The 15,074-nt window shown below is 38.8% G+C and overlaps 1 protein-coding gene and 1 pseudogene across 1 annotated transcript; both read right to left on the bottom strand.

The window, feature by feature from the left end:
* Nucleotides 1–8,307, bottom strand: part of LOC126609306 (putative disease resistance protein At3g14460) — a 33,820-nt pseudogene extending 25,513 nt beyond the window's left edge.
* Nucleotides 8,308–8,328: 21 nt separating this feature from the next.
* Nucleotides 8,329–14,842, bottom strand: LOC126609305 (putative disease resistance RPP13-like protein 1). The gene is made up of 2 exons (XM_050277252.1): nucleotides 14,500–14,842; nucleotides 8,329–8,840 (listed from the first exon to the last, which is right to left on the bottom strand). Exons 1-2 carry the CDS (start codon nucleotides 14,840–14,842, stop codon nucleotides 8,329–8,331), a joined length of 855 nt encoding a protein of 284 aa, XP_050133209.1.
* Nucleotides 14,843–15,074: the final 232 nt, after the last annotated feature.

Genomic DNA, 15,074 nt, shown 5'->3' with positions numbered 1-15,074 from the left:
AATGATTGTACACCGATACACTCTTGTAGTGATACCACTAATGGATGATGGGAATAATTAATTGGATTAATTAAGTGCTGTGATTAATTAGAAAGTCTAATGAAATCATAAAAGCGATATAAGATCGTTTTGGGCTTAAAGAAACGTTCGGGTTTAATTGGGCCCATTGGACCTAGACCCATTGGGCTTTTATTCAAGCATAGGATGACTTGAAATAATAAAAGCCCAAAGCACAAACCAAACACTAAAGGCCGGCCACTTAAAAGGAAAGGGAGAGAGTGAAAGTCAAGTTGTTGACTAGGTTTCTTTTTGTCTATATAAGGAACTTTATAGAGATAATTCAAAATAGGGTTTTTGTGTGTTCAAAACAACTAAAGAGAAAAAGAAAATTACTCTCTCTTCAACACCAAAGGCCGGCCACCTTAAGGGTGATTTTACCTAATCATCTTTTCACCCTTTTGGTCATTCCTCCATCCATCTCACTACACTAGTGGGTGTGGATCTTTAGAGGTCTTCTACTTTGGAGACTAAAGGAGAACCAAAGGAGCACTCATACTAACAAAGTGGAGGAGGCAAGGAGGGAGGCTAGGCTTAAGGAGTTCAAGGAACAAAGGGCTTGGAGGTGGTCCATCCTTGGTCTAAAATCTAGATCAAGAGGTATAGATCTATTCCTACACTTTGTTCTTTACTTAAATGTTTTGATGCATCATAATATAAACCTATGAACCTTGAAGGGGATTTGCATGACTATAGCTTTGATATTATTTGATAACATGCTTCCGTTGCTTTCGTATATAAATTTTGAATTGTATATGCATGCTAGTCATTAGAAATCCCACATGAATCTCATAGATTTCCCTTCAAGTGGTATCAGAGCCAAAGGTTTATATATTATGTGTCCTTTTGGATTTTATGCATATGGGTTTTAATTTTATGTATGACATATTATTGCTTCATTCAAAGTATGTTTATCTTTTGTTTTTTCAATGGTTGAAAAATGTGAATCAATAGTTGAAAAGATATGTATGCAAAAGTGTTTTGGATGCATGAATGAAGAATGAGTTTAGAACAAAAATTTGAGGTTTTGAACCAAAGGGAGGGCACGGTTTTGGGGGTGGTTTTGGGTTGTGTTTGTGTTTTATTGTAAACCACTCTCACATCCTTTTAAAGCTAGAAAGAAGAGTTCTTGTCACTTTTGTTTTTGGGTTTAAAAAATCATCAAGAATGTACAAATCTTGAAATTGTGTTCATGGTTTTGTTCTTGGTGTTCATGGTTTGAGTTTTGGTGAAAATGGTTTTGTTTTGTTTTCATGCATTGTTTTGTGGTTTTGGATGATGTTCATACCATCCATAGCCTTCCCAAAAATTTATTAAAACCTAGACTTGACTAGGTGAATTTCCATCACCCTTTTCACTAAAGTCCTTAAAGCAAAACCAAGTGACAAGCAAAATTTAATTTTTCTACATAATGTTGATTTTATTGCTTTGTGTAAGAAACCTCCCATCCCCATTAAGTGGCCGGCCTCCCTAGTGGATTTATCCACTTGTGGGGCTATTTTGTAATCTTTGAAAAGTTGTTTTTACTTTTGAAGTATTTACGGTTTTACCCCTAACTTTTTCATATTTGCATAATAGGCCCCAACCATCTAAAAAGTTAAAATATTTGATTTTAATTTTATTGGTTGTTTAAACTCATAATATTATTATGCCCATATGCACTAAATCTAAATGTTTATGTTGCATTCCATTTAATTATTTAATGTGATTAAGTAGTTAGAAAATGGGTGACTATGAACTTATGCCTTTAAACGATAATTGAGCTATAAGATAAGGCGCTAAAATCAAATTGTTTGAACCTTGGGAATGTGTTTTAATTACTGTTTTAATTGGACCTTGTCACGTTTGACATTAATCTATCTCTCCCTCTTAGTATATGTAATTTGTAGGAATTTGTACAAATCGGTTTGTAATTCTTATTACTCCTTAATCTCTTTTAGTTAGTTGATTCCCTCTAGTACTAGACTAGAGTTTCTTTAACTATTGGTAAGGAGACATAACTAAAAGAGGGTTTTGACATGAGATTAAAGATTATATGGGTCCAATGCCCTAATTAGCAATGAATGATTGTCTTTCATTTCTAATGGCTCAATGAAAATGTTTTAATTGGATTGAAAAGCACGTAATTAAATTGACACAACCTCCCCGAGTTTATATTCAACAATGTTGGCTTGTTGTTGCAATAACCTAATAAGTCCATGGTCATCCAAGAGCCTAAGATAACTATAAAGTCCAATTTCAAAGGAATGCAAAAACCATAGTAGTAGTAGTTACTTCCAATATTTGAAAAATTCGTTTTTTGATATTGATTTGTTTTTCTTAAAACAAATAGTGGGAGTATCATACGCTACTAAATTATAAATGAATACAATTAGTAGTTATATATATCTCCAATATTTTGAAAATTGTTTTGATATTGATTTGTTTTATGAAAACGAATAATGAGGATATCATATGCTACTAATTTCATTAACTTTGGACTAGTAGTTATAATAGGACAATTTATTTGAATGTGATTAAATAAATAAAATTGATGAGACCTTAAAATCCCTCAACCAACATACAATATTAAGTTGAAAGCGTAAGAGTGCTTTGAACACTTTTTCGTAGCCTTCCACCATGGTAGGCTCCAAGCATTTATGACTTGTACACCGCCTTCACCCTATCATGGGGAAGTGCAAAGTGCATGCTTATACTCAGGAGGAGTTTATTTAAAACATTTGATGAGGTTAAGGTAGGCAACGAGTGTGGCCAACATCGTATCATCGTGAGGTCATACTTGAACCCCTAGCTAAACTGGCATGGTGGGAAAGAACTTAACTAAGAGAAATGATGCCAACATCGTATCATCGTGAGGCATTGTTTTCTAGAGGCCAAAAGATGGGTAATCACAAGAGGTTGTTGTGAATGGGTAAGTGTACCCTCTCATTATTATTTTTGCTAGCCGACATCGTATCATCGTGAGGTGGGCTTGGTAATAGTGAGCCTCCCATAATCGTGAGGTGATTTTAGCTAATCATCTTTTAACCCTTTTGGTCATTCCTCCATCCATCTCACTACACTAGTGGGTGTGGATCTTTAGAGGTCTTCTACTTTGGAGACTAAAGGAGAACCAAAGGAGCACTCATACTAACAAAGTGGAGGAGGCAAGGAGGGAGGCTAGGCTCAAGGAGTTCAAGGAACAAAGGGCTTGGAGGTGGTCCATCCTTGGTCTAAAATCTAGATCAAGAGGTATAGATCTATTCCTACACTTTGTTCTTTACTTAAATGTTTTGATGCATCATAATATAAACCTATGAACCTTGAAGGGGATTTGCATGACTATAGCTTTGATATTATTTGATAACATGCTTCCGTTGCTTTCGTATATAAATTTTGAATTGTATATGCATGCTAGTCATTAGAAATCTCACATGAATCTCATAGATTTCCCTTCACGACTGCCATAACCTTTGCTACCTTCTTGGTAGCCTTGGTATCCTTTTGGCCAAGGAGCATAGACTCGGCTGCCAAAATAGCCATCTTCTGCATCATTGCAAGTAGAGCAGTCTTCTTATACTCAGCCGTATGCTTTGCAAAGGAACTCGGGCAAATAACCTTTCCAACGTCATTGACAAACTTAGCACAAGCATCCATGTCTTCAAGCAGATTTGGTTTAAAAAACGCACAGATCTCAGCAGCATCCCCAAAAGCAGGCTTAGTGGATTCCTTAAAGCTGTCAATGTGAGCAGTCTCATTCTTCCCAACTAGCGAATCAATCTCAGCAGCACGGGAGCAGGCCTTGGCGCCACTTCAGCAGCAGAGTCCACCTTATCACTCTTTATATTAGCAAGCCTCTTCAAAGGTGAACCACACTTATCTCCCAACAGATGCCTTGGCACTAGTTTCAGCACTTGAGGCACGAAGAAACCTCTACGTTGAGCAATCCTCTCGGCAATCGAATTAGCCATCTTTGGCATAGCAGGCATCATTGGCTCAAATCTAGCAGCCCCATCTTTCGTCCTCTTGGAAGAAGTCTTTGGTTTTTTCTCAACCAGCACCGGCACTTCTTGAGCGGGTAGGGAAGATCTTTTTTTTTCCCACCTGCATCAACAACAAGCTTCATTACAACGATCGAACGAGCCAACGCCTCCTCCTTGATTTGCTTTATCTCCTCTCTCGGGGGTAGCCCATCTTTCTTCCAGCAAAGAAGACTATGCAGCCAATGCCGTTCACGGTACTCAGCAGGGAAGCTCAACCCATGATGGTTTTTCCCTTATTTTCTTTTCTCAGACCAGAAGGCATTAGGCATGCATGCCCAGCATTCCAGTAGCCTGTGAGGCCCATGACCTTCTCATTTCTCTCAATCATCAGCCCAGCCAGCTTTATGTCCAAAAGCCCGAAGGACATGAGTTATGTGACTCGCCAAGCACTGTGCCCTAAAGCCACAATTTGTGGCCACAGCCGCACAGCTACCCTTGGCTTTAGCCAAACCGAGTAGCCCAAGTAGTGGTCCCTGCCACAACACCTTCTTGGCCCATGCCGAGCCAACTCCTAGCCCCTGCCAGCCGACATGTCGCACCACCCTGATGGTTGCCCCACGGTAGCACCATCCAAGAAGAAGACAAGAAAAATTAATTTTTTCTTACCTCGGTATGGCACGAACAAGATGAAGAAAGCAACGAAAGACGGTCATTTGCACGGGCAAGTGTAGAAGATTGCTAGGGGAGGGGGAACGAATATCCTCTAGCTTTCTCTCTCTTGTAGGGTAGAATAAATTGCTCTCTAAAGTTGATTTAATCATCTATTTAAGGTAGACTTAAATAGACTTTAGAAGTGATTTATTTCCCTTTCCTAGAAGGATCTAATTTCCAATTAAAGAGGGAATCTACATCAAAATAGGAAACAATCTTATGTTTCCTAAAGCAAGAAGATCTCTACACGTGCTGCCCTTTCCTGCGAGTAGCCCAACAGGTGTAGAGGCATTTGTGGAGCCAAAAATAATCAAGAAGAATATGGAGGTGACATGTGGATTCTAGGGTAAAAAGGATAAAACTACCCTTGAGGAACACTTGAACTCCTACGCGCGAGCAGTGGACAACCACCCCTCAATCAAGTCAAAAGTGCCCAAAATAGGTATTTATTTAAAACCTATTTCATCCATCCTCATCAAATATTCTCCCCACGGTAACCCCCAAATCTTTCCTTTCAAATTATGTTAATTAGCTAATTAATTGATTTATTATTCAATTATTTTACTAATTGGCTACAAATAAAAAACCTAACCCAAAAAGCAATCCAAGTGGCCGGTCCCTCTCCTCCCAAGGGGGCCAGCCGCACCCCTATATAAGCACCCTCATTCTCTCCAAAACCCAAGTTCTACACTCTTGCAAAATTCTCTAAATTCTCCAAACATTTTTCCCTCAAAATTCTAACTTTGGGATTGGAGGTTTTTCGGCCAAAGCCCCTCTCCCTCGCCATTCATCGTGGGCGGGTGAGGCTCTTGGCCTTGACCTAAGGTGTTATTTATTTTGTAGGTGCATTTTGTCCAAGAACAAGAAGGAAGAAATTTGCATCCACAGATTTTAAATTTGATACATCATTGATCCAAAGAGTGTGAAGAATGGCAGGGAGTAGTTGTTCATTGAGCAACGTCTCCACCAAATCCTTGTTTCCATTGATCTAAAATCGTTGAAGAAAGGCAAGTCCTTGCAATCCCCACTCAACTGAAGGCCTTAGTCTCTCTCAAAATTGGATCCGAAATGATTATAGGTTGGAAGGCAAACCCTTTTGTGCAAATGACACCACATTTGGAAGATCGAATATCCCCAAATGTTGAAGGGAGGTGAGGGTGTGCATGCGGTCTGGCAATGACTTCAAATTCCTTCAGTAAAAGACTTCAAAGGAAATGAGGTTGGGAGTGGTCAATCTCCCGTCGAGATAAGAGATAAGATTTCAACACTGACTGATAAATAGGGAGTTGAGATGGCTGAGATTTTCATCTGCACCTCTTTCGGCAGAAAGGGACTCCAGATTCTGACAACCATAGATAAAAAAAAAAGATGAAAGGCTGGGGAAAATGCCCAAAGGGAACGACCTCAAAGAATCACAGCTCTTTAATAGACGCAAAGACTGTAGAGAAGTCAATTTGGCCATCATCTCTTGAGATAGGAATTCTAATTTCTTGCAATTTTTTATACGGAGTGATGTCAGCATGGTGGGCAAACTATTTGTACGGAACGACACGAGTGAGGAACATTCATATAAACTCAAACTTTGAAGACGATTGCTGTTGTGCACCATTTGTGCCAACCACTCTTTCCCACCAACACTATCAATATCAATATCAATATCAAGCTTCTGAAGCGATGGCAGAGTCTCCATCGACTCTAGTAACAATGAGAGACTCGGACATTTCTTTATTGTCAGTTGTTCAAGAGATCGTCGTAAGGATTTTGTGTTTAGGGTATTGTTGGCCCTATTTTCATGTAGAACCTTACATCCATAGACCCAAAGGATTTTCAAGGAAGGAAGATGAGTGGGCAAGTTTCCTCTCAACTTCAAGCACTCTACTAAAATCAGGTCCTTAAGAAGAGGAAAGTTTGAACTGTCACCTCCTCTTGGACTTGGCAGCCATTCCTCTCACTCTGGCATATCCATAAACTCTAGCTTCTCTAAACATTGAAATGGTTTATTTCCCCCGTACAACTCAACAATAACACTCTTAACAAATTCCATCCTTTCTACATAGAGCTCCTTGAGAGCAGGTAGCTGACCAACTAGTGGCAATGAATTGCAATTACCACAATCAATGAGACACATAACTTGTAAGTTGGAGAAGGACGAGTCTCCCACCCAATTCGGGAAACTTATTCCGTCATAATACCTGATGCTTAGTGTCACCAAATTTATCGAAGGTTGTAGTCTTCCGACTACATGTCTCTCTTTTACAAAATCATTGGAAACTTTAGGATCAGGAACCCATGCCAACTCTACCTCTTAAAGATCTTTCGTATCCTTCAACAAGGCATGAATAGCACCGACTACATTTTCCAGATTCAAGATAGAAATTTTTCCACCAAGGTGTGACAACTCCCTTAGTTCTGCAATGCTTGACCTAGTAGATTTCCCCAACACAAAAGTTGTTCGTGTTCTCAAACTTTTTAGTTTACCCATATGCACAGGCATCTCTTTTATGTTAGTTCCACCAATATCAAGATGACGCAAATGAATCAATTTCCTCATGTCTACAGGCAATTCAACAAGAGAATAATAACCTTTCAACAACAGAGTTTGTAAATTGTAGAGGGTACACACTGTATCTGGTAACCTCTTAATTCTCGTATAAGAGAGATGATGTAGCGCAAGTGTATGTGGTTACCAATGGAAACAAGTAAGTGGGTGATGTTTTCATATCTTGACAATGAAAATACTCGTAAACATTTTTGTGCTAGCAATAAATCATCTAGAACCTTATTGCTTACATATCCACAACCAGATGATGCTAAAGACACTGGAAAGAGGTTATGCAAAAATTTACTCCTTTTAATGGCTCAAATTTTGAAGATGTATCAAATTCTCCTCTCATATACGACAAGTGGCGAACTCTTTCAAGAACTTTGTGCGAATTTTTCTGATCCAATCTAAAACAAAACTTTCTAGACATAAACATAGCCAAGTCATTGATAAGATCATGCATTGTGAAAGTAGTTGATCCAATCATGGTCTTTGAAATAGTGACCGTGATAACAATTCATCAAAGTATCTTTCACCAACCTCCTCCATTGCTTTCTCATTCTCTGCATGTGGAATTAAACCTTCTGCCATCCATAGTAGAATTACATTTTCCTTTTCATATTCATAGTCTTTTGGAAAAACTGATTAATAAGCAAAGCATCATTTCAAGTAAGTTGGAAGATAGTGGTAGCTCAATCTTAGAGAAGGAAGAACACTATCGGCATGTGGTAGATCCCAAAGATTGCTATTCAATATGTGATTCCATTACTTGTAGTCTAGGTTGCAACTTAAGAGACCCCCTAGCATTTTTGCAGCTAGAGGCAAACTGTTGCACTTACGTGCAATTTGCTTACCAATTTCAACCAAGTCTGGATGTTCACTCGGGTTTTCAATTCTAAATGCATGTTTTGCTAGTAACAACCACCAATCTTCATCCGACAATTTTTCTAAGTCGTGAATATGAGTATTGTGCATGATGGATGCAACACGTCTACTCCTTGTTACAATGACCTTGCTTCCCTTTGTCCCATACATGAAAAAAATTCGTAGACTCTCCTAGTCATCATAATTTTCATTCCAAAGGTCATCCAAGATAAGTAAAAATCGCTTTCCCCTCAGTTGTTCCCTTAGTTGAACTTCAAGGGGATTCATCTCCAAAATATCACAAGGATTTTTAGTGATTTCCTCGATAAGGGTCTTAATAACCCTCAAACCCTCAAACTGTTTGGAAACACAAACCCAGGCATTAGTATCAAAATGCTCCTTAACTTGTTCATCGTTGTAAAGGAGTTGAGTAAGAGTTGTCTTACCAACCCTGCCCATTCCGACGACAGGGACTACAAAGAAATTACTGCTACCTTCATTTTCAGATTGCAGCAGTACTGTTTTTAACTTTTCTTTATCTCCATCCCTTCTATAGGTACAAAATCCATCCTCAACAACATAAGTTGTGGAAGTTCTTTGTGAAACCTTGCCCGTAATGACACCTCCTCTAAGACCAATGATATCTTTTTGTTTTGCAAGGTGTTCCAACTTGTTGAATAAATCTTCTATTTTACCATTCAAGCCTTTATAATTAAAAGGATTAAGAGAGGTAGAAATGATGCTTGAGCTTGTCAAGCCACTTCTCCACAGCAGGGTTGACAATCTGCTTCTCCTCTGAAGGGACATCAACATCACCTTCAGTCTGTCGACGAGTGAATGGTTCAGTCTTCTTGCCTGGATTGAATCGAAGAGCAAAACCTCTCAAACCAAAGCCATTTTCTCTTTTCGTGGCCAAATGACTAATTTGATTAAGTATTTGAAGTTCAAAAACTGAAAATTGTTCTTGTCAAAGGCTTACGTCATGACTGGTTAGACGACTTGATAGTTTTTTAGTCAATAATCTCAAGTTTACCAGGGAAAGACCGCAAAATCTCGACTTCCTCGCTGGAAATTGGGAAAAGTTTCCCTGAGTTAAATCTACCTTAAAACCAGTCCAAAAATCACCTAACATACCTAAAATTAAAACTAAATGACAAGAAAGATTCATCCAAGGCATTTTTGAAACTCACCTTCGTTGAAGAATATGGTGGATAGTGGCCATGGCTGCAATTTTGCAGAGAAAGGTTTTAGGCCTAGGTGTCGTGGGTAAGGTGAGGTGAGAGTCGTAGTGGTCTACCATGAAGTTCGGTGGAATGGTGATGGTCCGGTGGTGGTGTAACTCGTGGGAGCTGTGAGGGATGATGGTACATTGTCGGGGTTTGCAAAGGAAATGAGAGGGAGAGTTCTGAGAGAGAGGGATAAGTGAAGAGAGAAAAAGATGAGAGATGAGATCTAGAGAGCATGGGAGAAAACTGACACATGGACAAGAGGGATAGGAGAACCATGTGGGTGGGTCTCACCATACAGAAAATCCTACAAAAAGTATTTATCTAGAATTATGAATTTACTAAAATGCCCTTGAACATCGTAAGTTCATAAAATTTTAATTGTAACTCTGATTTCAATTCCGCTTGCGCCTATGCGTTCATACCATTGAGTACTTTAAGAATACAGTAGAATAATAGCCCATAAGCATCATGAAATGACGGTCAACGAAAGTCAACGATCTCACCTCTAGGGACATTTTCGTCAAATCACTCTTTTAAAATTTATAAAATCGTAAAATTAGGGATGGGTTGTTACAATCTACACACCTTAAAAAAAATTCATCCCAGAAATTTGAAATCACATGTTATACATAAATAGGGAAAAGATAGCAGAAAAATATATATGTAAAGAAGATATCAAGTTAGAGCGGTTGCATAAAAGAGAATGCCATTTCGTCGCGATTGGATTGCAATGATTTCTCTTTCATGCCTCTAAACTCAAACTTCCCCTCTCCTTTAGTACAATACTACAATATATTGCCTTTATTTACATACATATAATAACATCATGTCAAAAATACATATATATAATAACGTAAAGTTAAAATAATTGTATTGAAAATAAAACTAAACATAGAATATTTTTCACCTACACACTCATTGCGTCATATACTCCTAAAGATAAGTCTGTAGTATCTTTGGGTCAAGCCCAAACAGTAAATAATTAATTAAATAAACAAAAACAAATGCTAACGTAGACGGCCTAATTGTCCACTTGCATAGCGAATCCAACAAATAAGTTATCAATATTAAGGTCTATAGCCCGTAATATTAACAACACATTGTTGTCTCGATAAGCAAGTAATAAATTCCCAAAGGTGCAATATTACCATCATGGCCCCCATTGGGAAATACACATACATAGTCTGATCAAAGCCTTAATCGTGCTCACGCACTACCCTCTCGGGCAACATCTTCAATAATATAAAATTTTCTATATCGTAAACTTGATCATTCAAATACCTGTTTGCAGTAATCATATGTCAATTATGTATTATGCATAGAATTTATGTACCACGTCTCAAATTGTGCCATACCCAAAACCGAAAGTGTAACCACAGTTACATGCAACTGTAACAAAGATAAGTGTCTACTACAATCATGCTAAACTATAGAACGGATAAACGCAACATGCCACGAAGGGCTAGATAGTTCGTTCAAATTGGCCATTAGTCAGAGGGTGAAGTGTGGTACCAGACAACAATTTTGTAATCAAGGAAGCAGTACCAAATACACCTCTAGAAAAATCTGAAGTGGTTCGAGCTGTTTTTGTACGTACTTGTAAAGAACTCAAACGCAACAATAGTATGATAATACGATATGATGACAACGCTGCGGTTGTGATTGATCAAGAAGGAAATCCAAAAGGAACCCGAATTTTCTGCCCAATTGCCCGGGAATTAAGACAGTTAAATTTCACTAAAATAGTTTCATTAGCACCTGAAGTATTATAGGGGAAGACCTTAACATAGTATTTGAATGAAATTGATTAAATTTATTTAATTGATTAGTAAATTTATCCTTCGAGAAGACTTCCCAAGGCTTGGAGGTGAAACACGTATCACGGTGAGATACGGTAATGAAACACACTATGCAACTGAACATTGTAATTCACATATGCCTCAGCAAGTAGATTCATTATGATATTCCACTTGGGCTTAGCGAAAAATTACTCCGAAAAGGATAAATGAACAGGTCAAAACAAGTCCATCAAATCTAGAGTACAAGATAACTGAATTGAATGCATAATGTCTTGCTACAACTGTAGCTTCCTGAATATTCAATCTCCAACGGTAAAGATTCATTTAGGAGAGTATTTATTGGGTGATTAAGGAATTAATGGTCATAACTAAACTTTCAAAGTCCGAGTGATTCACCTGAATGGCCTATCTGCTTCAAAATTAATACGAAGTCCAGTAGGGTAGACATGTATTCAAGGTTAACTGGAACGCCTTCTAGCACCAAGAGGTGAATATGGAATCACAGTCAGAGTAGATGTTGATCGTAATGCTAAAAAATCCGATAAATTCAAGAATAAGCAATTTTACCAAGTGGTCTAAAGTGTAGTATGTCTGGACCAACGGAAAGTGAGCTAACTTGTCAAGTCGATAGATAAACACCGAAACATCATCATAATCTCCACATGTGCAAGATACCTTAAATATCAATACACATGAATTCCAATTGAAATGAGGTAAGACATGCTGAAAGTGTTCAAAGGTAATTATGTCTTTTGCTACGGTAAACAGTAATTATGTGTTGATACACAAAACCGGAGAGGTCTTGGAACAACGTAAATCCGACCGTGAATCTGTAAGAAAGTAAATAACACAAGATGTATCGTGGTTCACCCCAATGTTTGGGCTACGTCCACACTTATATTGTATTTCTCTGAGAAGATTGTGAGGGAGAGAGCCTCTGTAATGTGAGAGTAAGGCTTTAAGAGGGTGAGGGTCAGGCCTAAGAATTGGCCTCCCTCAATGAGGAGAGTGAGGAGTTCTTTTATAGAATAAGGGCTCCTCACTTATTACATATTTGCCCCTTTATCTATTACATAATTACATTTGAGTCCCTCGAGTATTTATACGAGATCTAAATACGGAGGCCCTAAGTATGGTATAAACAGTAGTCCCCTAAGTCTTCAGTCAAGAGAGTCTTTTGGCTGGAGACTTGAAATTCAGTCCATGTGTGGGCCGAAGTAACTAGATGTCGTCTTGAACTGATATTTGATATGAGGCGGTGCTCAAAGTGAAATGATGCTCAACTAGAAGTAGCATATGTTGCGAGGTTGCTCGGCTTGTGGCTTATGTTGCCTTGGTTGGCTCGGCTTGTAGCGTTGAAGGTGAGGGAGTCTCTTTTATTAGAATAAGGGCTCGCTCCTTAATACATAAATGATGGAATAGAGTCGATGCTCGCGGCGAGGCGGTTGCTCAACAGGTGGCGATGTTCTCTAATGATGGTGAGGGAGTCTTTTTTATAGAATAAGGGCTCGCTCCTCAATACATAAGTGATGGGTTAGGAGTGATGCTCACAATGAGGCGGTTGCTCAGCAGGTGGCGATGCTTTCTAATGATGGTGAGGGAGTCATTTTTATAAAATAAGGGCTCCTCACTTCAATATATAAGTGACATGTGCTCTCTAGTGAAAGTGAGGGAGTCCCTTTTATAGAATAAGGGCTCGCTCCTCAATACATAAGTGACGAGTGCTCTCTAATGAAAGTGAGGAAGTCCCTTTTATAGAATAAGAGCTCGCTCTTTAATACATAAATAATGGGCTAAGTCCCCCAAGTAATTTTCATGAGGCCCAGTTGAGGCCCAATATATGGTACATAATGTAGTCCCCCAAGTCTTCACTCAATATGGTCTGTTGGCTGGAGACTTCAAATTCAATCCATGTATGGGCCGAAGTGGCGGTTGTTCGGAGGCGGTCTTTGTATACCATGCATTGAAGTTTTATAGGTGAAGCTTTGAAAGTGAAGCTTTGAAGCAAGTGCTTTTGTAAATGAAGCTTTGAAGCTAGAGCTCTGTAAATGAAGCTTTCGAAGCTATAGCTATGCAAATGAAGCTTTTGAAGCTGATTGACATAAGTGATGCTCATGACTGTTTATATGAGTGATGCTCATGAATGTTGACATGAGTGATGCTCATGAATGTTGACATGAATGATGTTCATGAATGTTTATGTATGATTGACATGAGTGATGCTCATGAATGTTTATGTGTGATTGACATGAGTAATGCTCATGTATAATTTTGGAGTACTAGACGTACTTTTGATCACCTAGTTGGTGATAATAGCGGCAGGCTGCCGAATAATTTTGGAGTACTGGGCGTACTTTTGATCACCTGGTTGGTGGTAATAGTGGCAGGCTGCCGAATAATTTTTTGTAGTACTAGACGTACTTTTGATCACCTGGTTGGTGATAATAGAGGGCCTGGCTCTTTTGGGCATATGGGCCTTCGCCCTCCACATAACATTCCAGCCCATTATTTTGGGCTTGCCGTTTTTTTTTTTTTTTTTTATTATTACCCTCTGAAGGGTTTTATATAGATGTCTCCAAAATATAAGAAAAATAAATTAAATCATTTTGCCTGATAAAGATAATAGAGTTCTTCATCTTCTTCCAGTGGTCGACAACTTTTTTGTTTTTCTCCCCAGACATCTTTTTTTTATTTTTTTTTTATTCCTTTTCTTCCCATTGTAAATTTACATCATGGGGTTTGGTCAGCAGGCATGATCTGCTCCCTTTATTCCTTGCTTTTGCAGATTTGCATGCCTGCTATCCGTATCTTTCTGTGGGTGGTCAACAAAATAAAGAAAGCACCAACCGCTATTATTTTCAGCTTTCAACTAAAGAAAGCATAATTCTTTCTTTTTCGTCATGTGAGCACATGACTGCACCACTTGCAAGCAGAATGGTCGATCTAAATGGACCGAAAGTCATAAGTGTCCCAGTACTTCGTTTCACTTCCTGACCTATCAGCTGATGAGTACGGCGAAGGTTTTCTATGATGCTTTCTGCGGTAGATGTCATTCCAGCTTTTGTTACATCTTGAATGCTACCATTCTCAGCTTAGCAAACACCTCCAAGCTTTCACATCTTCAGAATTCGCAGAGCATGAGTTTCAAAATAGGAAACATCAAACTTGGAACAATAGAAGTGACCTAGAAACCAATATTTACAACAATCTTTGAAGTTCGTCTTCCTACATACAAAGCTAAAGTTGCCTGATTAATGGCACAGACAGCAGGGACATTCATGTCAAAACCACGGGCTGCGAAGATGGTTTCACCTACATCCAAAAATGTTGCTGACCTGCCTGATGGACATGTGTATTTGCTCTAGCCAAACTGAGAATGTTTGAAATGGGTATCCAAATCTCAAATGGGTTTCCGAGAAAGCAAAGGATTCCCAATAATTCTCCTCCTTCTGCTTCTGATTCTTTAGAAAGAAAATCCATAGCTCGTTCTCGGAGACGACGCACCGCCACACTCTGCACACGACGCTCAATTTCACGGCTTCCTTGGGCCTCACCAGTCTTGCGATTTGCATCAGTAGGTTTGTCGTTTATGCGGTGGTTGTGGTTGGCAAGGATGACGGTGGAGAGCCAGGATCTAAAATTCCAAAAATTGGAAACTGCAATCGGATTTGGAGGCATTCAGATGGAAGGTTAGGCAAATTGATGGCAAAGAAAGCTTGATCGTTGAATGTAATTTGGTTGAATGAATGGTAGGTAAATTGATAGCCCACAGTCTTCGTTGACCAGGGAGAGTTAGATAGAACAGAGGAGAGAGAGAGGTTTATTGGTTTCTGCAGATTCACGGCGGATGTGAAAAATTAAAAGAGAACTGACATAGCTTTTCATGTCGATTCCCACAGACGGCGTCAAA

The sequence above is a fragment of the Malus sylvestris genome, chromosome 16 (genome assembly GCF_916048215.2).
Source record: "Malus sylvestris chromosome 16, drMalSylv7.2, whole genome shotgun sequence".
In the NCBI taxonomy this organism is placed as follows: domain Eukaryota; kingdom Viridiplantae; phylum Streptophyta; class Magnoliopsida; order Rosales; family Rosaceae; genus Malus; species Malus sylvestris.
The sequence above is the reverse complement of the archived record's forward strand: the minus strand, read 5'-3'. Positions and strand labels throughout refer to the sequence as shown.